The 26,980-nt window shown below is 45.1% G+C and overlaps 1 protein-coding gene across 3 annotated transcripts in view; it reads left to right on the top strand.

Moving 5' to 3' along the window:
- Nucleotides 1–26,136, top strand: part of mta1 (metastasis associated 1) — a 51,439-nt gene extending 25,303 nt beyond the window's left edge. The window contains exons 4-18 of one of the 3 annotated variants that reach the window (XM_018733974.2): nt 8,432–8,558; nt 9,556–9,619; nt 10,715–10,832; nt 11,031–11,133; nt 14,591–14,690; nt 16,713–16,901; nt 17,951–18,025; nt 18,190–18,248; nt 18,520–18,647; nt 18,827–18,978; nt 20,374–20,563; nt 20,854–20,943; nt 21,374–21,526; nt 25,238–25,387; nt 25,496–26,136. In XM_018733974.2, the coding sequence (XP_018589490.2) occupies nt 8,432–8,558; nt 9,556–9,619; nt 10,715–10,832; nt 11,031–11,133; nt 14,591–14,690; nt 16,713–16,901; nt 17,951–18,025; nt 18,190–18,248; nt 18,520–18,647; nt 18,827–18,978; nt 20,374–20,563; nt 20,854–20,943; nt 21,374–21,526; nt 25,238–25,347 (1,658 nt within the window). In that variant the 3' untranslated portion in view covers nt 25,348–25,387; nt 25,496–26,136. Of the gene's footprint in view, nt 1–8,431; nt 8,590–9,555; nt 9,620–10,714; nt 10,833–11,030; nt 11,134–14,590; nt 14,691–16,712; nt 16,902–17,950; nt 18,026–18,189; nt 18,249–18,519; nt 18,648–18,826; nt 18,979–20,373; nt 20,564–20,853; nt 20,944–21,373; nt 21,527–25,237; nt 25,388–25,492 lie in introns of those variants that run through there. The other 2 variants (XM_018733966.2, XM_018733983.2) reach the window with 2 other exon arrangements.
- The last annotated feature ends 844 nt before the right edge of the window (nt 26,137–26,980 follow it).

The following is a 26,980-nucleotide window of genomic DNA, read 5'->3' as shown; positions in this document are numbered from 1 at the left end:
ACTCAAGTTAGTATTATGCTTGGCAATAGCATAAAAGGAGGTTTCCACTCAATGTAGTTTTAAGATGTTTTTATGTGCATTCAAAGAACATTTTATTTCTTGCACCTTTATTAGTGAAGGGCCTCTATGTGTTCTGTGAAGCGTTGCTGGCTTGCACCATCGAGATCTTTTGTTTTTCTGATTTGCACCGGTTGTCTGTGGGGAAACGGTTTATGTATTCAGTATTTTTCCGATGTAAATATCAGTACTGACAAAATGTTTTCCTGGTTATCTGCATTCCATTTGTGACACCTCTCGTGTGCTGCCGTTTGCATGATGGGAGATTTCCCCTTCCTTTCTCTGGCTTTTCACTCTCAATTTCCCATGAATCCCTAGCATGATGAGAAGGCAAAGAGTGTTCTATACTGTAGTAAATTTGTTTCTTGGACTTGGAGGAACATGTATATGATGATCTGCAAGCTTCATTTTATGAAAATAACCATGCAGAGGTTTTTTCTTAAGCAATGTCTCGTGTAAATGCCGCTATAAATGGTGGAATATGATTGAACTGAGGTGGGTTTGCCATTTATATTACTGTCTTTTTAAACTGAAGCACTTAACCCCTCTGTCATAAGTGCCTTCAAAATTACATTTCAGGTTCCTTTATAGCGGACATTACAACCGGTCTTTAGTTTATGTAGGTGAACAAAAGATGCCCTCCCCCCTTTTCATTTTTTAAATCAAGGACCTTTAAAGAATGCACTGTTTAATAAAGGAAGTCTAAGGTTAATGAAAATAGGGAAAAAGGAGCAAAGCTCATTGTGAATGGAATAAATGCCACTATTCATGTAGTGTTTTGGTTCCTGACACACACTGGCATGTTTCGACTGAATGGGGAAATTGATGAGGACTATTGTGTAGATTTCGAATGTGTAAGGCTATTGTGTGTAAGGTGATGTGCCTTTTTCCCGGAGTCCGTGTTTGGTAAAGTGTGTGCTGTTGCTGCGTCCATGGTCCCCGCACTTGTGCGTGACTCTATTTGACCACCATTAGTGACCACTATAGTCACCCTGTCGTTTGACTCGCTGAGCACTGTCACCCTCTGCACTGTATTCACACAGTCGTGTTACTGTGAAAAGGCCGCCTGGGACCTTGATGTTGCCTCTTTTCTTTTGCTCTCTTAGTGTGTCTGTGTGTGTGTACACACATACTCCTTGAGAGAAGAATGGGTCACAGTGACGTTACATGCTTGTCCGTAGTTTTGAGCGATTGCTACGCTCTCATAGACCGCACAGACTGACGACCTATGTGTGTGTCAGCCTTGCATGGCCAGCAGTCCCTCCATGGATTTCCAGACATTTGCAATATGTGAAAAATTCGTAGAAGGACTGGCTTGCGCGGTGCATGGGTGTGGGCTGTATCCTGTCTGTGTTTCTCTAGTGTTCAGCTCACTGGTGAGTGTGAGGGAATGAAACTCAGAGAGAGAGAGAGAGAGAGAGAGAGAGAGTCTCCATGGTTATACATATATCTACACATGCATCTGTGACTATACTTGTGTGTCTGTAGAGCCATGTGTGTTTGCCCAGTCCCATCACTTGCAGGAGGTTCACAGCTGTCCTTGCTGGCACCCGCCGCTCCGCATGAACATCACCTGAGCTAAACCTCCTCTGGCGCTCTTTCTCTCTCGGGCCTGGAGACGGCTCGTCACCAGCAGCCCGTTCGGGTATAGTTCTCGGCAGGAGCAGGCCTGGGGGAGGGGAATGAAAATAAGCAGGGGAAGTTCATGTTTTTTAGCTGGAAATTTTTTACTGTACCACAAGCATTTAATGGTAAACCAACAGAACTTTTAACTGTAGAAAAAAGTGAATAATGGTGTTTCTTAGAAATGCCATTAGTGTTTCCCCATCTGCTTAGTATGTGCTGGATCAAATAAAAACTTGCTGTTAGTTAAGAATGAGTTTAGTGATATTCATGTATTAACCACTCAGTTAAATCTGTAGAGCACAAACACAAGTTTTTTATTCATCTGGCACTAGTGCAGCTCTTTTACATTTTGATAGGTGATTTACTTGTGTAATTATCTGGGTAGTTAGAAAAGCTGCTTGCTGTCGGAATTAAGTACATACCTAGGTAATTTACTGATGTACAGTGTCTAATTAGCTGAAATGGATCCTGGGAAAAATGTACTGCAAATCTTATGTTGTTTAGTATGTCCTTCCCAGGCTTTTCCCATCTATTCGTGGATGAGTTCATCACAATTTTCCTAATAAAAGAAGCTGTCTTTCGGGTATGGTACAGTGGTAAAATGCGGTATAAGACTTCAATTTTATTTATGGGCCGGTTACATAAATCCTAGGAATGAAGTATAAAACTATTTTGCATACCATGAACACAAACTCATTTTCCTAATTAAAACACCCCATTGTCCTCCTTTCCCAATCTAGTTTTGACAAGAAGTCTTAAGTATGGATAATTAAAAATCCAATAACAGTCCTGTATCAATTTGCTTGCAGCACTTTCTTCTGTGAAGTTAACTGTAAAAAAAAAAAAAAAGTGCCTCAATGATTACTTCTGTTACATACCTGCCTCTTGCAGTTTTTGCCATCATCGATGACTTTTGTTACTCTTCGCTTAGTCATAGGAAAATCTACACCGTTACTATCCATACAAAATTTATGGAGGGACCGATATTCAATATGTATATTAAAAATATACACCAATCGGCCACAACATTAAAACTACTGATAGGTAATGTGAATAACGTTGATTATCTCGTTACAATGGCACCTGTCAAGGGGTGGGATATATTAAGCAGCAAGTGAACAGTCAGTTCTTGAATTTAATGTGTTGGAAGCAGGAAAAATGGCCAAGCATAAGGATTTGAGCGACTTTGTCAAGGGCCAAATTGTAATGGCTAGATGACTGGGTCAGAGCATCTTCAAAACGGCAGGTTTTGTGGGGTGTTCCCGGTATGCAGTGGTTAGTATCTACCACAAGTGGTCCAAAGAAGGTCAACCATTGAACCGATGACAGGGTCATGGGCACCCAAGGCTCGTTGATGCATGTAGGGAGCAAAGGCTAGCCCGTCTTGGCCGATCCCACAGAAGAGCTATTGTAGCATAAATTGCTGAAAACCCTAATGCTGGCCGTCGTAGAAGGGTGTCTGACCAGTCTACGGCTACACAGCAAGCTGCGATGCACTGTGTGTACTGAGTGCCCATGCTGATCCCTGTCCGCTGCCGAAAGCACTTTCATTGGTACGTGAGCATCAGAACTGGATCGTGGAGCAATGGAAAAAGGTGGCCTGGTCTGATGAATCACGTTTTCTTTCAGATCATGTTGATGGCTGGGTGCGTGTCCATCGTTTATCTCTGGAAGAGATGGCAACAGGATGCACTATGGAAAGAAGGCAAGCAGGCGGAGGCAGTGTGATGCTCTGGCCAATGTTCTGCTGGGAAACCTTGGGTCCTGGCATTCATGTGGATGTTACTTTGACACGTACCACCTACCTAAAGATTGTTGCAGACCACGTACACCCCTTCATGGCACCAGTATTCCCGGATGGCAGTGGCCTTGTCACACTGCAAAAATTGTTCAGGAATGGTTTGAGGAACATGACAAAGAGTTCAAGGTGTTGACTTGGCCTCCAAATTCCCCCAGATCTCAATTCGATCGAGCAACTGTGGAACGTACTGGAAAAACAAGTCCGATCCATGGAGGCCCCACCTCGCAACTCCCAGGACTTAAAGGATCTGCTGCTAACGTCTTGGTACCAGATACCACAGGACACCTTCAGAGGTCTTGTGGAGCCCATGCCTCAACGGGTCAGAGCTATTTTGCTGGCATGAGGAGGACCTACACAATATTAGACAGGTGATTTTAATGTTATGGCTGATCGGTGTACAGCAGATGTATATTTAGTAAACTTTATTGTATTATATGTTACTGGTGTGCAAAACTAGTTACTTGCTGTAATATAACTTTTGATGCGTCACCCACTGGTAGTGGAAACGTGAGTTTCTTTTCTGGTGCAGCCCTTCTCGATGTCAAATTGAAACAGACATTTCCTACCCTATGTATACCCTTTTTTATCACAGCATCTTAGCCTGTGAATCTTTGCTGTTAGTCACACTCGTCGTGAGTGGATCCAAGCCAGTGGCTGTCCTCTAATTCACAGGTTAAGCATTTCACTGCTGTACCATCGCTGTCGTGGCTGTGGGCACTGGGACGCCGGCCCTTTGTTACACCCAGTGCCGATAAAGTCACTGGCACAATGAAGGCAGTGGGTTGGAGGAACATGATTTTTTTTTTTTTTCTTCTCCCATCATCATGCAACGCTGAAGACATTCTTTGAACAGTATTATAGTTTATCCTTTTTGTTCAGATAGACATTATTCCAACAGAATTTAGGTGAAATACCTTGCTGTAAGCATAGTGAAACAGAGCCCCTTCAGGAATATGAACCATCAGCTTCTAGATTTAATGGTCTGTACTACAGCATTTTCGTTCTTTGACTAACTCTAGAAAAAATATGGGTACTGCATAACAGACTTTTTTTCTTTTTAAAAAAAAAAGTGATTCTTCACAATACATTTTTTTTTCAAATATCTAGAGGCTTTTAATGTTTAATTTATAAAATTTTTTTTAAGCGTGCCTGTTCATTAACATCTGAGAATGTATGATTAATATTTTGTAAATACTTGAATTACTTAGATTATTGCCTTTTTAGTTTCTGTTGAGCAGTTTTCCACAGTTTGTGTTTCAGTGCATCAGTCAGCGGACGACACTTGGGCAATGACTGTAGAAATGTTTCTCGGTATACAATGCATTGGAAGGAGGTGCAAAAATGTTGTGGCTTGGAAAGGTTGTTATCCAGTAAGTGATGGTCTGGCTCAGTTTACTATAACAGTCAGTCAGCTTTATTGTTCCACCTATAGGTGAGTTACGCATACAGGAGAACGAAATTTCATTTTTCTTTGAGCCTCCATACTTCATAGAATGTACAATGCAGTGTGTTACAAACAGACAGGTGCAAGTGAATTGTCATCTTCTATGCAAGACCACACACAAACACTGTCTGAAACGTTTGTCCAGAGTGGGGTTGCGGCGAACCGGAGCCTAACCCGGCAACACAGGGCGCAAGGCTGCAGGGGGAGGGGACGCCCCCAGGACGGGACGCCAGTCCCCTGCAAGGCACCTCAAGCAGAACTCGGGCCCCAGACCCGCCAGAGAGTGGGACCCGGCCACCGTGCCCCCCCATGCAAGACCAAGGAGCTCAAAATACCTTCTTTTAATGCACATCAATCAGTGACGGTCCCCTATATATAGGTGTAGTGTACAGTGGTCACATTGACAGTAACATCCTCCTAAGAAATAGACAGTCTTCGCTTATCTCCTAGGTGATGCCTTCGCTGCTGTTGCAGTAGTGTAGAGAGACTACAGTAGACACTGAAATGAATCTGGAATGTATATTCCACTGCGCACACAGTCGCCACTGAGTGCCTCTCTTGCTCTGTCTGCCATTTTACTGCAAAACAAACAAATATTCCCACTGCAGGAAATGTTTTTGCTTCAAGGAGAAGCAAGCTTTAGTCAGAAAATGTAGACACTTAATTTTGTTAGTCCTCATTTACCCCGCTTTACAAGCACCTGGCTTATGATGATTTGCTTTACAAGGAACCTTGGAAGTCCTTAAATTTATCATTTATAAGTTATTTGCCCTCCACGGAATTAGAAGCTCCTTATGTTCGAGGAATTATACCCGGAGAACGTAATATACATGAGTGGGCAACGTCAAAGCTGCCACATCAGTTTCCTTCACCACACAGAGGAATTCTCGAAGAGTACGAGCACCATCAGAGCCGTTGAACGAGGCTCCTTCTCGCTTCTCACGCCTCAGATATCCATGTGATCGCATAACCCTCTGCTAAGTTAGTGATTTAACTCCGTTAGGTTCTTTGTATGTTTTGAGTTTTTAAGGAAATCAGCTCAGCAGTAACAGGAAAATTACTAAATTGAAGAGAACGGACTTCCTAGGTTGTGTTATGACACATTTCTTGTAGCTGTGTCATTGTAAAGCCGTCCGATACGTCGTCAAGCTGTTCTTGGTTACAACATCCAAGTCTGTTTGAATGGGAAGGACCCACACCCCTTGGTTCTTCATAGACGTCCTCCCATTTCTCCCATATTTTTTTCCTCCCCATCTCTGGTAATGTGATTCATCCATCAATAATGAATAATGGGTTGGGACAGGTGAGGTGAGAGGCAATTTGGTGAGTGTGACTTGGGTCTGCTGCCAGGAGGAGGTGCCTTCCCGAGTGCCAAGTGCATGGAGGGCTAAGTGGGGCTGCTCACTCCCGTCCTTTTGCAGCTTCCTACCCTCATTGCTGTGTGGAGGCTGGTCTCTAATGATGTCCATGGGCCTGCGTCCGCATCGCCTCCAGCTGAGACCATCAGACGAGGCGCCATCCATTTCCCACAGGTCCCTCCGCACTGGATCTCCGTGTACTACCCTGCAGGAATTCATCGTGCTCTCCAGATTTCGGCTCAAATGCGGCAAAAGATTGTTTGGGTGCCATGTGGTGCATTTGTGTCCATTTCTTTGTGTCATAATTCCTAGGTGCAGAACACACCTCTTTTGACTTAGAATGTATCTGTGTAGAAGGTGCATGTTTGTTTTACATGCAGTTTCTTTATGGAAGATACGTACGGCAATGACAAAGTGTTGAGTACCTAAATAATGTCGAAAGTTTCTTTCTATGGTAATCCAGACCCAGGAGCCTGAGATCTCAAGTGAAATGTGACCATTAGAGTCTAAGTATGTAATTAACATACTTAACTTAATACCTACCAGTATGTATGAGGTGGACCAGTACATGCTAGTGGTTATGATTGAGGTTATGTAACATCCACATGTAGCTTGTTACGCAGCTTGTAGCCGAAGACCAACGTTGGCACTAAAATAACCACAGGAAATTAAAGTCAACAAGATTTAAGTGTGCTGAATCACAGCCTCTACATGACTGTCAGGTCTTCTCGTAGACTTCTGCTGGAATTGCCAACTCTGTATAGTCAGAGTTGTTTCTGCTCTATTAGGTGTTGGTTTTGAGGTTCGCAAAGGGGCTGGTTTGGTGGGGCAGGGATGGGTTTAGGGTCCTTGGGTCTTTGTCCTGCGCCTTTCTTGTTGTGCACACCCTTCTCTCTGCTGGTGAGAAGCCGAGAGCTGTTGACGAAGGCGGTAGGATGGCTGCGCTCAGCCTGCTCTCTGCTCGCTTCCTCCAGCCCATCATCACCCCCCCCAGCCCTCACACTGCTCTTCTGAGGGACCTCTCCCCAAGCTTACATCTCACATGTGCAGTTTGTAGCTTGTTTTTCCCGTAAGCCCCTTTGAAAGATGAGGAAGGACGAGAATTTGGCAAAGGGGTCCAAGTTCCTCAGCTGTGTAGTCGCACCGAGTTGGGTCTGAAAATGGTGGCTGTCTTGTGCATCGGTCTGTGGAGTTCAGCATGACTTGGCTGTGTTCAGCCTCGCGGTATCGGACACCACGTGTGTTTGGAGGTTTCTGGTGAGCGTTTCTTCTCACTTCTTGGTTGAGGCTTTCAGCAGTGCTGCACGTTGCGAGGTTGTACGTGCAATGTGCCTGTAGTCAGAAAGGGTGTTAGCAGCATCACCGCACTCCGGATCCTCTCTGTACTCAACCCGCATGGGGCTGTGTGTGTCACTGCCACTCTGAGCTTGCACAGTATGTGTGTGCGTGTGCGTGAGCGTGTGTGTCCTGATAGACTCGGTGTTTTCAACGCAGCAGCAGTTAATCACTCTTTTATGTGAGCTCCCTCTTATTTAGAAGAATCTGCCAAATTTTCAAAAGGAAGCTTTAGCAGTGCCTAATGAATTAACAATTTACCTTTTCCATAGTAAGGCATGTAGCAAATACTTTGTTTTAGGCCCATATTTTGTAAATCGGCTTTTCCTCAAAGTAGGGTTTGACACTGAAGTGAAAACGCCATAAACCATAATGTGATGGTACTGATGTCAGCTGATACGCTTAGATGGGCTTTCATATCGATTCCTGCTCCTTTGTTAAATGGTGAACACTAAAACCAGACAACTATGCAAGTATTCACCCACTTACATTTATTTATTTAGCAGGCGCTTTTCTCCAAAGCTACTTCCAATGAACTCTCTGTAGTGTTATCAGCCCACACACCTTATTCACCAAGGTGACTTATTCCGCTAGATACGCCACTTACAATGGGTTACTCATCCATACATCAGTCGAACACATTCTCTCTGTCACTCGAACGCTGTGTCACTACACATACACACTTCTTGGGTTCTCGTGGTCTGTGACAAACTGTGTTGATGGTTCTGCTCAGCTCCCCAGCTGTGAATCTGTTTCACTTTGTAACCTGCAAAGTGGTGCTTTAAGAATGTGTTTGACTTTTGACCCCAGGGGAGATGGAGGAGGAGATGGAAAGTCCTGAGATTGTGGATCTCCCAGAGAAACAGAAGCACCAGCTGAGGCACAGGGAGCTCTTCCTCTCCCGTCAACTTGAGTCCTTACCGGCCACGCACATCAGGTAGTATGCTACCTGCACACATCTGTCATAGGTGTGTTTTACCCCCTGATGTACCTGTGTCATGTTTGTGGTCTGCTGAACACACCTTGATAGTGCCTTTACACTGATGCTACATATGTTTGTAGACCTTTTACCTGTCCTAACATCCCATTATGTTGCCTGTGTCAGTCCATTGCTGCACGTGTTCTCTCTCTCACTCACACACACACGTCTACAATTGCTTGTCCTAAGCAGGGTCATGGCGAACCGGAGCCTAACCTGGTAACACAGGCCACAAGGCTGAAGGGGGAGGGGACATACCCCGGACGGGATGCCAGTCCGCCGCAAAGCATCCCAAGCAGGGCGTGAACCGCACGGTGGGCCTCAGCCAAGCCCACTGCGCCCCCCCCCGTTCACCTACACATTAAGTAGTGTTTAGTTCACACTTTTGTCTCAGGTGACTTGCAGCTTTAGATACCTTACGTTACACTGAACCTGACACCAAATTACAGTCATGCAACAGAACTAACACACACACATACACAGTGCAGCTGAGAGTCAGCAATCCACTTGAAACACATGTCTTTGGCCCATTGAAGGAATCCCAGTGTAAAAGCGGTGAGAACGTTCAAACTCCCCTTGCAGTGAGCCAAATTGGAACTGACATCCAAACCCACAGCCCGGAAAATGTGAGGCACCAATGCTTCCTGCTGCACCACTGTGCCCATCTGTGTCACAGCACATCAGCAGGGGGGAGAAAAAAAGCATTGCACCAAGAGTCAGTAATATCTCACCTGTTCATACCTCTAACCCACACCATTTAATGTTTATCTAATGTCCGACACCTGTCTTAGGTATTACCTCACATCATCTTTGTGGATCTGCCTGGGTGAGATTCGAACAATAAATATGCATCCCACAGAATTCAGCCTCTGTCTCCAGAGCTTCAATTAATTGAGGTAAAATATGTACTTATTGCCCTAAAAGTGAAAGTGTGTTCCTGTGTCTCTTCCCACAGAGGGAAATGTTGTGTTACTCTGCTGAACGAAACGGAGGCGCTCAAGTCCTACCTGGACCGGGAGGTTGGTTCTCACCCTACTCACACCTGTCTCTGAGTTTTATGTGTCTATATGTTTGTGTTTCTCTGTGTGGTTTAGGTGCTATTTCAGTAGTGCATAAGTCCTTGTACCTGAGAGGTTTGTGTGTATCTGTTTCTGTGTTCATGAGTGAGAATTTGAGCGGGTGATGGTGAAGGGGGGAAAAATTGGGCAAGCGTGTGTCTGAGAGGTGTGTGTATGTATGTGTGAGTTGTTGCTGTTGCTATATAAATTATTCAGCCTGTTGACCCAGAATGTTCTCGGCACACTGAGTAATGAGGAGACGGGAGACTCTGTGCAGGACTTTCAGAGCACAGCTTGGTGCAGATACACTGCAGATGCTGAATTTGTTGCATCTTCTCCAGTTCTCTGGAGAATATGGAGTGAACGTTAGGAAGGAACAGAAAATGTTGCTTTGAGTCGGAACCCAAGCTGATGGCAGTGATGGGTAATTAATAAGCTGTATTCGTTACTGGGCAGTCCTCTTCAGATACAGGGTTTACTGACGCATCAGGGCTTAGCGAAAGGGGGTTTGTTTCAGACCATCATGAACTGATCATGACAGAAGATTAAAAGCATTAGTATTTTGATCTTTGTCTCTCAAAAGTACCAGCAGAACTAATCTAAGTGCTGGAACATTCTCTTTGTCGGGTATAGAGTACCAGTGAAAAGTTTGTGCGCACCTGGGCGATATTTGTATGGGAATAACAAGATAGGGGAGTCAATGCAAAGAGTGCCATGTCTCTGGAAATTGTTGCCGAAGAGGAGGAGCTAGGGAGACATGTTGGCTGCTTTCTTGCTAAACCTTAGAAACCAAACGTTTGTTGGGCAAAAAAAAGTTTCCAGCAAGTGTGAACATCCTCATTGATCATGTGTTCTAATTTTTGACTGGTGCTGTATATAATCATGGGTTATTTTTCCCCTTTTTCATCTTCTCTGTCTCATCCGTCACCTTTCTCCTTGTCTCTCTGTCTTTGCTTTTGTGTGCTGCTTTCATCTCTCTTCTCTCTTCACATCTTTTCTCCATTCTCCCCTTTCATGGGTTGTTAATTTTGTCATCCTCCTTCTCTCCCTCTGCAGGATGCTTTTTTCTACTCCTTGGTGTATGACCCCCAGCAGAAGACGCTCCTGGCTGATAAGGGGGAAATTCGTGTTGGGAACAAGTATCAGGCTGACATTACGGACCTCCTCAAAGAAGGTGAATATTCTCCTGCTGGGAAGAACGTGGCCTAGCTAGGCCTAGTTCAGCCCTAGATCCTCCCACACATTCAGTCAGGTGGAAAGAGACACATATAGCCCTATAAACTGGGTAAATCTACCTTTGTGGTACCACTGAGACAGTGTTCTAGATGGACTAGTTGCCAGTACATACTGACTGAGGGTAGCTGATTTCCAGGTGAGGATGATGGAAGGGACCTGTCCAAACTGGAAGAGAAAGTATGGGACCCCAGCAGCCCTCTGACGGAGAAACAGATCGACCAGTTTCTTGTAGTAGCCCGGTAAGAAATGGTGCCAGATCAGAACAGAATTACCGCTTTTTTTTTTTTTTTTTTTTTTTTTTTAAAAAACCTAAATCAATGTTTGAACTGTGTTTAATATTTTATTTTACCATGTTGTGAGCTCGCTGTCTTCAAGGTGAAGCATGGGAGTCAGGTGCAGTGCCAGCCAGGTGTTCGATGGGCAGCTAGACAGACTGGAACCTGCAATAGACACTGGCTCTGGGAATTTGGAAAGTTACCTCTTTGGTGGAGATGGAGCCTGAGCTGGTGCAGGTGGTAGAAAAGTAGCGGCCAATATAGTTAGTCTCCCCTCTATGAATAGCGTGGACTCTGGAACCAAACTCGATTTGGGGTAGTATCCCTCCTGTTCTGGAGTTCATGTGAAAAGCCCGGGTGGATGTCGGGATTCTCTCAAGGTTGCCTCAAGGCAGCTGCAGTTTACAGACAGGAAAACACTGTTTGTGTGTCTGCGTGCGCACGCATGTCCGTGTGCGCAGCTGTGTAGAGTATTCGGCCTTCTTGGAGAAGATCAGCTGTTTACTCGAGATGATGCTGTCTGCTGACTCTGTTGTCGTGCTCTGTGACTTTGGTGCTTGTATTGGCAGTGATAGAAGCATTTGGAGGAAAGGCTGGCTGCATCTGGAATGGAGTAGTAAATTGTTACTGGACTCCTGGGCCAATCATGGACTTGTCCATAACAAACACCATGTTTGAATACAGGAAGGCACATTGGTGTACCTGGTATCAGAGCACCATGGGCTAACAGTCAGTCAGCTTTGTGGGTCATGTCATCTGACATGAGGCAGTATGTTCTGGACGCTTGGGTGAAGAGAGGTGCAGTGGTGGTGAGTTGGAGTCAGTGGACAGCCCTGGAAGACCCAGATATTCTTTGAAGGCCTTCTGGAAAAAATTGATGGTGGTGATTGGTGTGAGATCAATTCAGCTCCCATGTCAAAGGGGATGCCCTTCTTCAGAAGAATGAAGAAGGTTTGCTTGGTCCCGGGAATTAGGGTGGAGGAAATGGAGAGGAGAAAACTGAACAAATTCCTAGCCATTATGCACAATGACTCTCACCCTCTGCATGCTGTCCTGGGTAGGCAGACCACCTTTAGGTCTGCTTGTGCTGTTTCAAGTAGCTCTTCCTGTGGTCATTCTAACAAACAGTCTAATGAGGCCTTATAATGAGTCCCCTTGCTGTCAGAGTGGTGCTGCTCTCTTATTTCCTGAGTGGTATTTAACTGTCAATACTACTTTTTATTTTTTATTTTTTAAAAATGTCCTTTGTCTATTTTTACACTTATTTATTCCTGTGTTATTCCATTGTTCTCCATCGCTGCTTTAGCTGAGAAGTATGGGCAGGTCAACAGGTTAAAGCAAAGTGAAAACTTAGGCCTGGGAGGACTTTGGACAGGTGATGACTGTTGGGTGGCCTCAAAGTTGTTCTGGCAAGCTATTTGATATCTCAGGAGGAGAATTGTGAGCCTGCCTGGGCTGGCTGAGGAGATTGTTCAGCAGTGGAAGGAGCACTTGGAAGAACTCCTCAGTCAAGTGGATGTGCTTTCCTTCCAAGGAGACACTATTTGATATTGCTGGTAGATTAAAACCCATCACTGATCCTAAAGTTCATGTAGTGGTATGAGCACTTTGTAGGGATAAGGCCGCAGGGATGGGTGACGTTTTGCTAGGGATGTTAAAAGCATTGGAGTATGTGGAGACATCAAGTGCCTCTTCCATGTTGTATGGAAGGTGGGTTATTTACCTCAGAAATGGCATACTATGGTGGTAGCCAATGCATTTAAGGAAGGTTTTGTTCCAGCTACAGGGATCACACTGCTCAGCCTTCCTGGCAGAGCTTATGCTGGGGTACTGCAAAAAGGACTGTCCAAAAGTTCAGCCTCGTATTCAAGAGGAACAATGTGAATTGCATCCTGGTCATGGAACAGTGGACCAGCTCTGCTTCGTCTCACAGTTCTCCAAGGGCCCATGGAGATATGCTAGTCCAGTGTGCGCATGTTGGGTGGAGATGGAAAAGGCGCGTGACCGTATCCTTTGGCATGTTTTTTAGGAGGTTCTGCAGTAACATGGTGTACCTTTACTGCTGATGCCTGCTGTTCAATCTCCATAGGGGTGCAGTGCAAGTTAAGTTTGTATTCTCAACGTTAATATGAATCCATTTGATGTGGGTATTGAATTATGCCAAGGTTTGTCTTTTGTCATCATTCCTGTTTGCGATTTTCATGGATGTCAAGGTGCGACTGAGGCTCCCAGGTGTGTGGTTGGGGTCACTGGTAATAGAACTCCTGCTATTTGTGGACAATGTTGTCCTTTTGGACTCATCCAACTGTGCCCTTCTGCGTGCACTTGAGTTGTTCGCTGCAAACTTTGAAGCGGCTGGGATGGAAGTTAGCACCTTCAAGTCTGAGGTCATGCTTTCCAGGTGAGATGAGAAAGACTGCCCCTAGGGGAGGGGTTTCAGCATTTCTCCACCTTGTTCACGAGTGAAGGAAAAGGAGAATGGGAGATCGAAAGGCAGATTTGTGCACTTTCAGCAGTTCTGCAGATACAGAACTGATCTGTGGTGGTGAAAGAGGAGCTGAGTCTTTGGACAACATATTCAGTTGACCACTCAGTCTGTTTCCATCCTCACCTATGGTTGTGAGTTCTGGGTAATGACCAAAAGAGCAGGATGGAGGAAACAAGCAGCCGAAATAGGGTATTTACACTGGATCGTGAAGCTCACTTTTCATGACAGGGTGGGGAGCTTCATGATCCATAAAGCCTCTGCTTTTCCTCAGTTGAGGTGGTTCAGGCACGTCTTAAGAATCCCTCCGGGTCAGCTCCTGCTGGCTAGCTTGGGAAAATCTGTGGCTACCCCAGGATCACCTGGGGACTGTTGCTGGGGAAACAAAGGTTTTGGCCAGGCTGCTCGGCCTACTCTTACCGCGACCCTCTCCAGGGCAAACTAAATTTTACCCTACTCACTGGGGTAAAATCCTCACATTCATGTGTGTTCTTACAGCTGTGTTTTCTTGATGTGAAGGGGAAGCAGGGTAGCGCAGTAATTAGAGCTGCTGTGTGGCGTCAAAAGACCTGGGTTTCAACACCACCTCTTGCTGTAGTACCCTTGAGCAAGGTACTTACTTTAAATTGCTCAGGTAGATATTACTCAGTTGTTTAAATATGTAAGTGAATAACTGTAAGGAGCTTAACACTGAAAGCTGCTTTGGAGAAAAGGGTCTGAAGAATGATTGAACAAACAAATTTGCGATTTAAATTCAAACAGCTGCCTGTTAAGGTTTTTTACAAAAATAGCACAAGAGAACAGTTTACACTACAGGGAACTATTTTAGAAACCCGTGTTAAGAATTGTTTAAGTGTGTTTTTCTAAAATGTTCACATGAAACTGCTTTCCATTCTCACCCGTCACTGTTTTGTGCCTCTCCGCCACCCCCTGCAGGTCGGTGGGGACCTTTGCACGTGCCCTCGACTGCAGCAGCTCTGTTCGGCAGCCCAGCCTCCACATGAGCGCGGCCGCTGCGTCTCGAGACATCACGCTGGTAAGCTTCCCTCCCAACCCCCACGCTTCAGTCCGGCCCAAACCGGTTCCCGTTAGCCCTGAGCCTGGGCCCCGAACTGGGTCAGTTACCGTATCCCGGGGTCCAGGCTGGACCGCCCGCTCTCCCTGCAGCTCCCTGTGGGCTCCCCTCGCTCATCCTGTGAGCCTGCTTAGACTTCTGGTGCCGACATACTGACGGAACGCTTTCCTGTGGACTGGGTTCTTCACCGCTCTGCTGACCTGGATGCGGATTGGCTTTCGGGCTCGAACGATACGGCATCGCTTCTTGGATTGTTGAGGTTTCCCCGCACATTCGTCCTTTGGATGGGCCGGTACCAGGCAGGACAAGCTGCAGGCGCACCCCAGGCCATGCTAATGAGGCCCTTTCAGCCTGGGCCAGCCTCCAGTGGCCCGGTGTGGCCTACTTCTGCTGGGCATATATAAAACATGCAGGGAGAACAGCCCCAGAGCAACAACAAGGGCTTGTGAGCTTGCTTGCTCTCTCTCTCTCTCTCTCTCTCTCTCTCTCTCTCTCTCTCTCTCTCACATACAGACACACAGCTTCTTGGTGATCCACAGAAAGGAAAAGAGCATTTTATGCTCTTCCATATCGTTGCAGATTACACAGACTTTTTAAAAGCCAAGTAATTAAATAATATGGGTTTAATAAATTCAGCTAGTCAAAAAATAGCAAACACCCAATTGTTTTAATAAAAAAAGCTGTAATTTTCACACATTGCCCAATGTAATGGGTGGTGGACTTCATTAACGTCAGCGATCCAAAAATAGCGTTACATTTAATTCAGTGTTAAACAGTGCAATTTTGGAGTATGGTATTAATTACCATGTGGATGGGGTCTCGACTGTTGTTAATGGAAAAGGCGTTTGCAGTTATTTACTGCACGCGGTACAGGTTTGGACCAGCCCTAGAGACGCCGACTGCCTTGTCTCGGAGCCGCTACGGGGCCCATGTGAGCTCTTACAGATCTGCGGCAGCTGCTGGCTGAACACAGCTGGATTTTTCCAGAAAGACTTTCACATGAGACGTTGCAGAGAATCTCTTCCCCGGTGCACGACTCGCCTTGCCCCGTGACTTGTTTCATTTGAGCCTTATTCTGACAATATTCCATCCTGTGTGTGAAATAAGGACATGAATGTACTTTTCGGGAGGGTGGTTTTGCATCATGTGCCCCTGGAATTGAGATACAGGCCTTTAGAGAGGCTTTTTTTGGCCAAAACTTTATTGCATCCGCTAAGAACTTAGTGCTTGGGTGAAAATGGGACATTCCATCACAGCAAAGATCCGAACCTCAATAAAGCAGTTCAATAACACTGAAATGCTAACAGCTTATGAATAATGGTCAAAAACAGTCTTCTACAGTGCATCGGGAACAGAAAACTGATTGCTACCCATATATTGCTCTGTTTAAATTTACATAATGCATTTCTAAAAGATCACCATAACCAGACACCACTGCATACAAGAGTCTCAATGGTACAACAAATTTCTGCATTCATGTTGTGGTAATTACTTGTGTATTGTTTATTATTCAGTTATAATTTTTGTTATGGCATATGAAGGCCACATCAGAATGTTGTACAGCAGGCGTACTGATGTGACAGACGCTTAAATCTTTGCTCTTTGTGACTTGGCAAATTGGAGAAGAAGCAGAACTGTGTTGCTAAATTCATGATTTAATTTATTAGTATTCTTGTCAAGTTCCAGCCTCTTTCTCATTCTGTCATTTTCTGCTTAAATAATTTCATCCTGAAATTTTCCAAAAATTAGTTTCATTAAGTTCTGGGTTAAATGTATTTATGTAAAAAGAATAAACAGCTGCTTGCAGCTCATAGTCTAATTGCCGTAAGAAGCCAAATCAAGGTTTCTTTTATTCAACTGTTACTTTCTTGTCAATTCAATGTGACAAATGTACTGTGCGTGCATTGGATTGGAATGGTTTCACTGTTAATTCTTACCTGCCTTTTGCTGTGGGAACATACTGACCCCATGCTGTCTGTCCAGTTCCACGCCATGGATACCCTGCACAAGTCGGGCTACAGCATGTCACGGGCAATAGCGGCACTGGTCCCGCAGGGCGGCCCTGTCCTGTGCCGGGACGAGATGGAAGAGTGGAGCGCCTCGGAGGCCAACCTTTTCGAGGAGGCGCTGGAGAAGTACGGCAAGGACTTCACTGACATCCAGCAGGATTTTGTGAGTCCACATTTTCTTCAGCTGAGGTTTGGATGGTTGGGGATGGATGGTGCTGGGTGTCAAGGTGAGAATATCAGGGCAGGATGTTACTTTGTGAGTAGAAGCAGGTTGTGTAGTGTGGTTAGTCTCTCAAAGGACCCAGGTTTGAACCTTAACTCATGCTGTAGTACCCGCTCAAAGGGGTTGCTTCAAGAAAGGGTCTTTAGCTGGTTAGTAAAAAAAAAAAAAAAATCTGTTGTGCCAGATACTTTATTCACGTAGCGGACGCTTTTATCCAGAGCGACTTACAACGTTAAAATACAACTATTTACCCAGTTATACAGCTGGGTAATTTTACTGGCGCAATTTAGGGTAAGTACGTTGCTCAAGGGTATTACAGCCAGAGGTGGGTATCGAACCCGCGACCCTTGGATCTACTGGCAGTAGCTCTAAGCACCATGCTACCAGCTGTCCTATACCCTTCTTTTGGGTTGCACAGGTTCCGGGAGGGGGGGGGGAGCTGTGCAGCCCAAAAAATAGTGCTTAACTTTCCTCATCATAAAAAAATGGCAATGGTGCATCTTCTTTGTCGTCAGCATAGTGCTGTGGTCTTTGGGCTGTATGAGGGCTGTTGTGTTTGCTGCAAGGAACATCAGCTTAATTCCCCCATGCTTATTTTTAATGCCTGTTTTGTGTGGTGGGGGGGTTGCTAATTTAAGTTTTTAGTTATTTTTTTCTTTTTTTCCCATTCTTAATTTTTCCTAAAGAGGCCCAGTTGTTGGTGTATCAAGCGCAAAGTGTGGCCTGAGCCAAAGTTGGCCCCCTGCTGGTGGCTGGCAGCAAATGCAGAAAACTGACACCATGCTTGAGGAGGGAGAAGCTCTGCTTAAGTCACTAGATGTGCTGAGCTCACTTTAACTGCGCACATCTTACACGTGTGTGCACCGTGTTTGAGAAATGCCTCGCTCTAAGCGGTCCGCTTCGGCCACACAGTGCGATGGGTCGGATGAGGATGACGAAGAGCGAGGCGACGGTTTCTGATGCACTGCTGTTCCTTCCTCCTTGTTCAGCTCCCGTGGAAGTCGCTAACGAGCATTATCGAATACTACTACATGTGGAAGACAACGGACCGATATGTACAGCAGGTGCTCTGTTTTCGTGTCTTGCTTTAGGATTTTGCAGAGTTATCCCTCTGGGGAACATCCATGTTGCTTCGCAAACATTAGTAATAGTAATGCATATTATTTACGTAGCTCGTTTTACAAACCCGAGTTTGATTTAATGACCGCTCTCTCCTATGGTGTGGCAGAAACGGTTAAAAGCTGCAGAAGCTGAAAGCAAGCTAAAGCAGGTCTACATCCCGAACTAGTGAGTATCTTATGGTGGGCTGGATGCAGAGGGGGACTGACCCCATGAACTCTGTCTGGATGTGCCTTGTGAATGCATTTACCCTCCTGTGTACACTGAAGTGCTAGAGCTGTTGCTTCCTGTGTTGTAGAAATAAGAGTAAACAGGCACTCATCCACACAGGTGCCGGGAAGACAGAATATTAACAATAACTTTGCGCTTAACCTCCCAGTAATGCACATGACGTCTGAAGCATCTTCTCCGTCTCCCCCCCGTTGCGTGTTTCCCGTAGCAATAAGCCAAACCCAAACCAGCTGAGTGTGAACAATGTGAAGCCAGGTTTGGTGAACGGAGCTGGCACAGTGATGGGTGCCCCAGGCCAGGCTGCGACATTGGGCCGAGCCTGCGAGAGCTGCTACAGTGAGTCATAACTGTCTCCAACTTTGTGCCTCAAATCATTTGCTCCTTCAATCAAGTTCTGCATGAGATCCATATATACACTTTCATATGGTAATAATTAGACATGTCATCTTTTCATATTCTCAGGTTACTCCAATGTAAACGTTCTTCAGTAGTTCTTAAAGCCCTCTTGTCTGCAGCTACCAGCTCCTACCAGTGGTATTCCTGGGGACCTCCCAACATGCAGTGCCGATTGTGCGCCTCCTGCTGGACATACTGGAAGAAGTATGGTGGCCTGAAGATGCCAACACGGCTGGATGGGGAGCGACCAGGACCCAACCGCAACAACATGGTAAACCTGTCAGACAGCATGGGTGCCGGGACTTGGCAGCATGGCAAACCTATCCAACCTTAGGATGTGAGAGACTAATGGCATTTAAATAAATCCAAATGTATGGTAATGGGAATCCAAATGACCTGCCAGGACCTACTTGTGAAAATTCCTGGTGTGGTACATAATGTGGTAATGCATCCAGCAGGAGAAACAAGGTACAGTGAAAACTGTTTCAGAGTAAATGTTTATGAGGGATTAAGGCATTTTTGGGATCAAACATGAAATACAGAAGATTTGGGTGTTTTTCAGCGTTGCTGACAATATTTTCTTCATTAGAAAATCAACCGAAAAAGTCCTTTATGGATAAAGGTTTAACACCTTTTTTTTTTTCCATGTCCATAGCACTGATTTATAACAACTTGATAACCTTGGTTTGTTACGATAAGAACACATATGTCTAAGATGAATAGTATTATTGATTTTGGCCTGATACCTAACCCGGTGTTCACAAAGGGTCCCTCTCTGCACTCTGTATGTAAAGGCTTTGTGTGGCTTCCATCCAGTTCCTGTCCTCCATTTAATGGCGATTTACAAAGATAAACATATTCCTTCAAGCACACACACGGCGTGATTTAGACGAGCTGAAATATAAATGAGCCGAGTATATAATATTGACCTTGTTACCTAAGAAGGGTGACATGGTGGTGCAGTGAATAGCGCTGCCACCTCACTGCACCTGGGTGCTGCTGGAAGGTGTGGATCTGATTCCTGCTCAGTCTATGGGCAATTTGCATGTTCTCCGCGTGTTTGCATGGGGACTTTCCTCCAGGTTCCTCCGGTTTCATCCCACATCTAGTGGCTGGACGTAGAAATGCAGGCTGCTTTCACTCTGCAATAGAAATTTTTGAATCGGTAAAGAAAATTTAGAAGGAGTAAGAATTTGATTGTGTCTTTGAAAATGTGCAGCTTGATCATTTGTGGTATGAATAGCCAGTGCATTTTAAATGTACTCCAGTTAAACATACTTTACCACTGTAAATGGATTCCTGGGATAATATGGTTGTTCTGGAATCTTTATTTGGATGACGGCATTCATTCTGCCATTTCCGAATGATCTTTTATTTAATTACAAATGTGCTGAGCTGTGAGCTCTTCCATAATGCAATGGGTGTAGCAGCCAGTTCAGTTGCAGGCAACACACAGTCATAGCTGCACTTAAATATTGTCTTTGCATTGTGGTAGGAAAACAGCATATCTCATGGAAACCCACGCAAACACAGACAGAACATGCCAACTGCAAACACACAAGAGGGGCTTGAATTATATCCAGTGAGCTGTGAATCCTTGGCTACAGTGCGTGATGTCACTGTGTTGTGCTCATGCTGTGCCATCCTTGCCCTCTGCCCATCCCAGAGTCCCCACAGCCTGCCAGCACGGCACAGCGGGAGCCCCAAGCTGGCTGTGAAGACGCGGCAGGCCTTCTACCTACAGACGTCCCAGCTGACCCGGGTTGCACGGCGGATCTGCCAGGACCTACTGCGCTCCCGATACCTCGCTCGGCACCCCTATACACCTGTCAACACAGCCGCCATCAAGGCAGAGTGTGAGGACGGGGCTTCATCCTTTGATGCCTGCCACCTGTGTGCTAAAACCCTCACTATTTAGGGTTTGAGGGACAACTTCTCATATTGCACAGGGACCCAGATGCCCACTCACTGCAAACTTTCTGTAACCCCCTGTTTTTGGTATGTGTCTGCAATGGGGCAATGAGGGGTACACATTACCTTGAAGGTGATAGCGATGTTATTCCCCCTTAGTACTCTGTTATTCCCCATGTGTGCCTTCAACCACGAAACTGTCAAGTACCAACTGTTGGGCTTGATTTTCTGGCAGGTGCGGTGAGGGTGCCAGAGATGCCCAAAAATCCAATACCATCCAAGCAGAGTGTGAGGAAACCGCTGGAGTCCGTGGTGCAGTATCTAGGTGAGGGGTGGCACCGTCACACGGTGGGCTTCCAGTGGGGACAGTGGTGCACACCTGGTAGATCACACTTAGTTCATCCGGATGGCTTGGTGAGCCCGAAGAGTTATTTAGACACACACAGGATGTCAAATACTGTGTGATGCAAGGAAGGGTAATTTAAGTTTCCGGGGGGGGAATCTGTTCATTTTATTTCTGTAGTTTCCTTTCATGCAGAAGAGTGCTTTGTACTATAACATATAACAACATTTCTCTGTATAACGCATGGGGACATTGGCTCCTGGTGTGCAGATCTTTTCAGAGCAGCTGTCTCCCTAGAGACAAGACACCTGAATAACCCAACTAAGAGCAGGCTCTTTAAATGCATGTCTAAAATGTATCTGTGTTCTTCAGCTTCATTGTTGACCGATATCTCCCCACTTGCACGGATCAGAGGCCCACCCATGTCCTCCCAGACCAGACCCACCACGTGGCACCACCATCTCTACGGGAAGCCTGACACCCATCAAGTCCTCGCCCATCCTCAACAATGGCTCCCCCACCATCTTGGGAAAGAGGACTTATGAGCAGCACAACGGCCTTGATGGTAAGTGGGGATCCACAGGCACAGGGGAAGGAGAGGCAGTGACAGTGGTTTCCGTTTTACTTTTGGGCGCAGATGAACATCCTGCTTGGTTTGTAAAAGCGATATCGAGGGCATACTGTGATTTGTGGTATCGAGTCCACATCATTGTGTGCCTCAGTGTCACCATTCTCCTACACGGAGCGTGTACTTTCACTGTTCTAGTCAGTCGCAGTCTTAGAGGAGTGATTCTTCCCCTCCCCCTCCCCAACGCTTTCTGACTGTTTCTCTCACTCTGTCTAATCCCGGAGTAGCAGTTGGCTGCTCTGGTGTAGCTCGAGGCCACAGTCAGTGTTGTCATGGTAACGGGGAACAGCTCTGACTCTGTCAGACCACAGTGTCCAAATGGGTAAAGGGACCCCGGTGCACACCTCAGCTGTGGCCCCAGAGTGCAGCGCCCCCTGGATGCATTGGGCCCCCGTTTTGGGCTCTGCACATTTGGGCTGGGTTCCTTGGTGTTCTTATCAGTCTTAAGCTCTGCTTTATTCTGTTGCATGCCTTACGCCCTGTGTTGCCGGGTAGGCTCCGGTTCCCCGCGACCCTGTATGGGACAAGCGGTTCAGAAAGTGTGCGTGTGTGCAGAGGGTAAATACTGTGAAAATTGTGGTGTCGCAGAGTGATGCAAAGATTAAAACTGTAGGTGGTAATGGTGAATGTGAAAGTGACACTTTTACTCCAGGTCTTCGTAAACCACTGGAATCTCAACTCAGAACTTTTGTCATTTCTGGAAAAATAAGACATTTCTTAGTTCTATTAGCTGAACATGGTACCACAGTAGCACCATTTCTTAATTTGTTTTCACACCTGAAATTCTGAAAACAAAGTTTTAAGTTGCTTTTGGCAATTTCACTACATCTTCCATTAAGAAATAACACAAGTTAATTATTTAGTTATTATGTGACAGTGCCCCACACTGGTGTCTTCTGTAGCCTCCAGTACTTTCCCCAGATTTTGTTTTCTGGGTCGGTACTAGTTCACTTGGTAGGTTGAGTTTGAAGAGGGGCGCACACCATCGTCCCGTGTGTCCTTGATGATTCCAGCCGTCACCAGCAGGGGGCACTATTTAATATGCGTCCCTCAGTACTGATTAATTACCTTTATTTAGTTGACACCCTTGTCCAGGGTGACTTAAAATATTGGGTAATCAGCTATTCAGTGATTTAATCATTTTCAAAGTACGATATATTACTGGAGCAATTCAAAAGAATTTTTTTTTTTTTTTTAAGTCAAGGATTCTACAGCAGGAAGGGCATTTGAACTTGACATCTTCAGCCTTAAATGCTTATAAACGTTTAAGTATTTGTGGAGTGACTGTGGAGGTAGACCTCTCCATTCTCAAATTCATACAAATGTGTTTAAAGGCATAAGCAGACCCCTGCTAAATGCATTAACGTTCCTCATCATACAAATGAGGTGTGGAGCCATATTCCTTTACATTGTCCAGTAGCATATCCCTGAGCTGCACTGTACCTTAGGTAATTTTACCACAGCATCCTAGAGCTGTATGTGCTACCCACTGATACAGTTGAATATTTTAGAGAATCTGCATAAAGCATTATTTTTACGAGCAGGAGGACAGCGTGAGAAGTTAAGGGGATTTGTAACACAAAACTTCCCCAGGAACGGTCCGTCGGCAGTGACCTTGAGAGGGGAGCTTAACTTGGAGAGCTGTAGTCAGATACCAGGCTGTACCAATGCATCCATTAGTACTGTAAGATTTGCGGGAAAACATCACTAGATAAACTAAATAAACTAGGTGAAAGAATGAATGTCAGGAGTGTGCTGGAGCCAAGTCCAGAGCCAGTTCATTCCTGTGACCTGACATGCTTTTGAACCCAAGTTCTCTTTTTGTGCCCAGGATTTTTCTCATCTGTCTTTTTTTTAAGTTCACGGTCCAAAATTTTAATGCACCCATCTGTAAGTTTAGTGGTATATGATTAAACCAGGACACACATGCACACAGTGTAGTGATCAGCACACTCTGTCTTTGGAATATGAGAGGAGGCTGGTGCATGTGGAGGAAACTTGTTCAAACATGGTGAGAACATGGTAACTGTCCGGACAGAGATGGCCCTACATTCTAACCTGCAACCCCTGGAGCTGTAAATTTACAACTTCACCCTTTTCTAATAACAGTAATTAAGGTAAAAAAGCATGGTGCTAGGTAGCAATGCTAGCTTTCGTTTACCCCGTCAAACCATAGGATGAGTCGATGGCCACAGTGAGAGAAGAGTCTGGATTGCAGCCAGAGCACCATGGTTACCACAGCTGCTCATTAAGAAGAGTGTCGCAGGATGTTTGTGTAGCTACAGGATATACAGGAGACAAGCTTCCAGGTAGAGGCTGTTTCCGGGGGGTCTGTTGTCTGACACTGCCATGTATTTGGTTTCTAGTTTCACTTTATACATTCCTCCCATAATGGAACATGTCCTCTGAGAATCACTCACTCTCTCTGCTGATCACACCCAGTTTCTGAAGCCTCAGCTGGACAAACTGCAGCACATTAAATGCTCTGTTCCCCTCAGGTTCTTTTGCCTTTGCTTCTGAATGTTTGTTTTTTTTATGACATGGTGCTAAAAAATCTCGTTATATGGTGTTTGGCAGATGGTCTGTTACATTACTCCATTATGGATCGGTGTTCTTTTGGGTGTCTAAAGTTGGGCTGTACAATAGTGCTGACTGCGAGCTGTGGGATGCTTAGTTTGGTGGTCGACCGTAAAATATTGCTTTTGCCAGCTGATTTCTGTACTAGGTTGAAGGACCAGCTTTCTCAGCTAGACCTCGACAATATGAAATGGGCCTCCTCTCACCCATTTCTATGTCTCTCCTTGGAACTGGAAATGTCTTGGAATGGATGGTTGTATTGGGCACATCTGAGCATCACACCTTTATACAGGCCTATACAGTTACCAGTGAAAAGTGAGTACATGTGGGCAACCTGGGCGATACTTGAATGGGGCGAACTGAATAGAAGAGTGAAAGCAAAGACTCGCAAGCATACTACGTGTGGCAACTACTGCACAAGAGCGGGGAAGACATGATGGCTCATTTCATGCTTATACTTGTTAATTCTGATTTTTTTTTTTTTTTTTTTTGGTTAAAAAAGGTTCCAGCAAGTGCGCTCCAACTTTCGACTGGTTCTGTATATGACATCATTGCGTGTTGAAACGTGCCTTTATTTTGAATTTGTTTCGCTAGTTGTCTTTGTGAATGGTCTGAAGGTGACAGGTTTGCTTTAAACAGTGTTTCTGTTTAACTTTAATGTGTAACAGAATGCCTTTGTCATGTATTTCACTTGTTTTGCAGACTCCTGTATCCTACGTAACATGGAAGTCTTATGAATTCTGCGCTTTTATTCCACTAAAAATTTTTTTGCTGAAACAATTTTTTTCTTTGCTTTTTTTTTTTTTTTTTTTAAAGACTACAGCAGTAACTCTTCTCTTGGAACTAGAAATGGCAGGCCGGTTGTCTTTGTTTTAGCTCTCAGTGAGAAGTGAAATGAAAAAGAGATTGAGAAAGTGGTGGTAGACCAGTCTGGAATGTGATGCAGCAGGATGTTGGGCTTGGAGGCTTGGTGATGTGCTGACTGCAACCAAACAAGAGGGAAGTATGTTAGACATCCTTCTTTTTTCATAACTTGTGCATTTTGCTTATTCTGTCTCGCCTGTATTGAAGGAACAAAGCCAAAAACCCTAACGCCACAGTGGGAGATTGTGGCCAAAAGGTCATCGGACCCTGGTCGGACCACCACCCCCCAGCAGGATGAGGTACACGAGCTGGACTGACGGTAATGGTGATCTCCTTTTTGGCCAACCTAGAAGTTAGGTAAGCAGGGCGTCATCCGCTATCTCCTCACGACTGGCCTATGGCTCTTTATGTGAGAAGTTTGCATGAACTTAAAATTTTTCCCTCTTATTCCCCCCCCATTAGCAGGTAGTTTCAGAAGCATTTTTTGAATGCCACTGACAAGGTTGCAAGGGGGAGCACACCAAACAGTTGCCACTTTGCCCTGCAACTCTGGCACTCGAGTGAGATCAGCTGTCAAAGAATCATCACTGAAGACGGAACGTGTTTTGGCCCGTCGTACGACTCATCAGACTGCAGAGGACTATGCTTAATATTACCGTAATTGTTACTATTGTCATTGTAATTATTATTCTTTTTTATTGACTATAACCCTTGCCTATGAGTTAACTGTGGAGCAACGAAGAAACTTTTTGAGTTTCAAGAAATGAACTGCTTGTATACCCTCGGAGTAGGGTAGAAGGACTTTGTAACATAACCTACATGCATCTTTTTTAATGTGTTTAAAGAAACTGACTCAAAGGAGGTGAACAATAAGTTCAGTGACATGAATAACTCCTGTTTCTGTTCATTACTTTTTCCTTTTGGAGCTTTCGGTTTTCTTCTGTTTGTGAGGTGGCCCTGTCCTTTGGCCTGAGCGGTTTAACTTATTGAGACAAAAAAAAAAAAAGAAATGTGCTGTTTTTTCTACCTTTTTCACAACTGATACATCTACGCTTCGATGATGTAATTAAGAAATAAATGGAACCTTTCTCTTTTGTGATTACATGTATTGTAGACAAGATTACTCCATTTTTCCAGGGAAGCTTAAAACAGTCATACTTAACTGCCAAAATGATTTAGCCTATATAGACAGTTGCTATTTATAGTCAAAGTTGTCATAAAATCAGGTCATGTCATGGATTGAGAAGAGGTTGCGAAACCAAACTTCTCCTGGAAACATGTTTTGAGTTTGAGGATGAAGGTGGTAGTGGTGATTGTTTAGGGGAATACCTAAACATCTGTTAGCCACTCTTCAGAAATGCAGAGTGCTCTGAATTTCATCTCTAATTCCCAAAGCCCATTTACTGTGCGGCTCCAGCACCGAGTTTACGTTGCTGACGCATGGCCTTGACTTGTTCTGTTTTGAGTTTGACCAGCACTTCATGAGGCCCTTCAGATAAATGATGAATGGGTTTCCAAACTTCCGCTGTTTTCCACCATATGTAAATGTATCTTTTTTTTTTTTTTTTTTTTTTTTTTTTTTTTGGGTCCTAGCTGCATGCATCGCAGCCCTGGAGGTAAAGTACACCTGACTGGTGCTCTTCTGATTCCAGTCCCCACCAGCTCCAACGTCTTTTCACTCACTGAGTCATTTGGCACCACACTGAACAGCTGGACCCCAACAGGAGAGATGCGATCCTCACCACTGATCAGCAGTAACCTCTGGAACTGGACATTTTGCTCGGTGGATTCTTCTGATGACCAAATCCTCCACCAGTGCAGCACAGCCAGTGTGTTTTGCCTCTAGGACTTCTGGTTGCCATCTGCGCATGACGTGGCCCTGACTAAAACCACAAACTGCGCTTTAACCACCAGCTGAGGCATTCGGGTGCCTTGAAAAACTGCTGTGAA

The sequence above is a fragment of the Scleropages formosus genome, chromosome 15 (assembly GCF_900964775.1).
Source record: "Scleropages formosus chromosome 15, fSclFor1.1, whole genome shotgun sequence".
Classification (NCBI taxonomy): domain Eukaryota; kingdom Metazoa; phylum Chordata; class Actinopteri; order Osteoglossiformes; family Osteoglossidae; genus Scleropages; species Scleropages formosus.
Note: the sequence above shows the minus strand (reverse complement) of the source record. Positions and strands in the feature narration are given on the sequence as shown.